Source organism: Eucyclogobius newberryi, unplaced genomic scaffold (assembly GCF_026437365.1).
Source record: "Eucyclogobius newberryi isolate DKJ021-1_F unplaced genomic scaffold, fEucNew1.0.hap1 SCAF_4, whole genome shotgun sequence".
Lineage (NCBI taxonomy): Eukaryota > Metazoa > Chordata > Actinopteri > Gobiiformes > Gobiidae > Eucyclogobius > Eucyclogobius newberryi.
In genome coordinates this window covers 32,243,236-32,245,719 of record NW_027316056.1, presented here as the reverse complement: position 1 = coordinate 32,245,719, position 2,484 = coordinate 32,243,236, and the positions used below count along the sequence as shown (strand labels likewise).

The window sequence follows — 2,484 nt, the reverse complement described above, 5'->3', positions numbered from 1 at the left end:
AGTGTGTGTGTCCAGTGTGTATGTTCAGTGTGTATGTTCAGGGTGTATGTTCAGTGTGTGTGTTCAGGGTGTATGTTCAGTGTGTATGTTCAGGGTGTGTTCAGTGTGTGTGTCCAGTGTGTATGTTCAGTGTGTGTGTTCAGTGTGTATGTTCAGTGTGTATGTTCAGTGTGTATGTTCAGGGTGTGTTCAGGGTGTGTGTTCAGTGTGTGTGTCCAGTGTGTATGTTCAGTGTGTGTGTTCAGTGTGTATGTTCAGTGTGTATGTTCAGTGTGTATGTTCAGGGTGTGTTCAGGGTGTGTTCAGGGTGTGTTCAGTGTGTATGTTCAGTGTGTATGTTCAGGGTGTGTTCAGGGTGTGTGTTCAGTGTGTATGTTCAGTGTGTATGTTCAGTGTGTATGTTCAGGGTGTGTTCAGGGTGTGTGTTCAGTGTGTATGTTCAGTGTGTATGTTCAGGGTGTGTTCAGTGTGTATGTTCAGTGTGTATGTTCAGGGTGTGTTCAGGGTGTGTGTTCAGTGTGTATGTTCAGTGTGTATGTTCAGTGTGTATGTTCAGGGTGTGTTCAGGGTGTGTGTTCAGTGTGTATGTTCAGTGTGTATGTTCAGTGTGTATGTTCAGGGTGTGTTCAGGGTGTGTGTTCAGTGTGTATGTTCAGTGTGTATGTTCAGGGTGTGTTCAGTGTGTATGTTCAGTGTGTATGTTCAGGGTGTGTTCAGGGTGTGTGTTCAGTGTGTATGTTCAGTGTGTATGTTCAGTGTGTATGTTCAGGGTGTGTTCAGGGTGTGTGTTCAGTGTGTATGTTCAGTGTGTATGTTCAGTGTGTATGTTCAGGGTGTGTTCAGGGTGTGTGTTCAGTGTGTATGTTCAGTGTGTATGTTCAGGGTGTGTTCAGTGTGTATGTTCAGTGTGTATGTTCAGGGTGTGTTCAGGGTGTGTGTTCAGTGTGTGTGTTCAGTGTGTATGTTCAGTGTGTATGTTCAGGGTGTGTTCAGGGTGTGTGTTCAGTGTGTATGTTCAGTGTGTATGTTCAGTGTGTATGTTCAGGGTGTGTTCAGGGTGTGTGTTCAGTGTGTATGTTCAGTGTGTATGTTCAGTGTGTATGTTCATCTCTACTGCACTTTTCCCTTTGCCTGAAACAGCGTCTGGAGCGCGTCACACGTGATCGGCACAGACACTTTGATCTGTTGCCAGTGAAACTTGAGCCTTGTTTGATGCGCCCTTGTCAATGGCTCGTGCTGCAGGAGCGCGTTGGGGCGGGGCAAGAGGGCGTGGCTCCGTGCGTATGAAAGCCATGTGCGCCACACGGACCTCACACAACTGGACCTCACACAACTGGACCTCACACAACTGGACCTCACACAACTGGACCTCACACAACTGGACCTCACACAACTGGACCTCACACAACTGGACCTCACACAACTGGACCAAACAGACCTTTACCTTCCACTGGCTGTAAGTACGTCACGGATTCTTTGTTTCTGACTTTTATTTAGTAATTCTAAGGCTCATGTTTCAAAGTGTTTTCATGTAGTTGTTTAAAGTTCGTGCGGGGGATTTTTGTGTTTTTTGCCAAGCTCAGACGATACGCCTTTTCTATTGGCTGGGATTTTATTTAGATTGTGTCTCTTTTGTTTTTTCTCAGGTGTAATTCCGTGCTTAGTTCGACATGCTGCTTCTGCGCACCGCGTTTCCCTGGATACTGCTGTCCATCCTCGCGCTCCTCTCCCTGTGCTCCGGGGCTCGCGACAGATCCCGGTCCAAAACGGTCACGCGGGCACAGCGGAGTGGCACCGGCCCGAGCCGCGGCAGGTTCACGCTGAAGAGCGGTCTGCAGTGCACATGGAGCACCGCAGACACGAGCGACGGCGTGAAGATGAGCGTCCGGTGTGAGAACCCGCAGGCGCGTGTCCACGGAGGAGTGACGCACGTGCAGTGCGAGTACAAGGCCAAACCACAGAGCTGCCCGGGATATCAGTCCAACCCCAAGGCTTATTACAAGCAGGTGTCCCGCGCGCTCAAAAAGCTGCAGGGGGGTTTGTGCCGGGATGAGCGCGCGCTGGTGAGAGCAGGCGTGTGCAAGCGCGCGCGACAGGCGCACTTCAAACTGGACACAAACACCGCGGTCTTTTCGGCGCAGGCGGGTATTGACCCCACTCCGCGTCCCAAGAGTTCCTCCACCACTGTCAGCACCACCACCAGGACCACCACCAGGACCACCGCCTCCACAGCTCCTGCCCCCGGTGGGACCCCCGCGGACTGCAGGGGGCGCGCTGATCACCGTGAAGTGGCAGAGGAGTACTGCAGCAGCTCGTGGGCCAGTGTGTGCGCCTTCTTCTTTTCCATGTTACAGAGTGAGGACTGTTAGGGCTGAAGACACACACCAGGACACTGAGAGTCTCCATTTTGTTACTTGTGTAAAAGGACAAATACAGGACCAAGAAAACAAAACAAAAAACTAAAGTAAAAGTAAAAGTATCCCG

General features: G+C 50.7%; 1 protein-coding gene across 1 annotated transcript in view; it reads left to right on the top strand.

The window, feature by feature from the left end:
• The first annotated feature begins 1,629 nt into the window (after window positions 1–1,629).
• LOC140377625 (fibroblast growth factor-binding protein 1-like) overlaps window positions 1,630–2,484 on the top strand; it is a 1,316-nt gene continuing 461 nt past the window's right edge. Inside the window, exon 1 of the mRNA XM_072463104.1 lies at window positions 1,630–2,484. This exon is cut by the window's right edge and continues 461 nt beyond it. Coding sequence (XP_072319205.1) covers window positions 1,671–2,369 — 699 coding nt within the window. The 5' untranslated portion in view covers window positions 1,630–1,670 and the 3' untranslated portion in view covers window positions 2,370–2,484.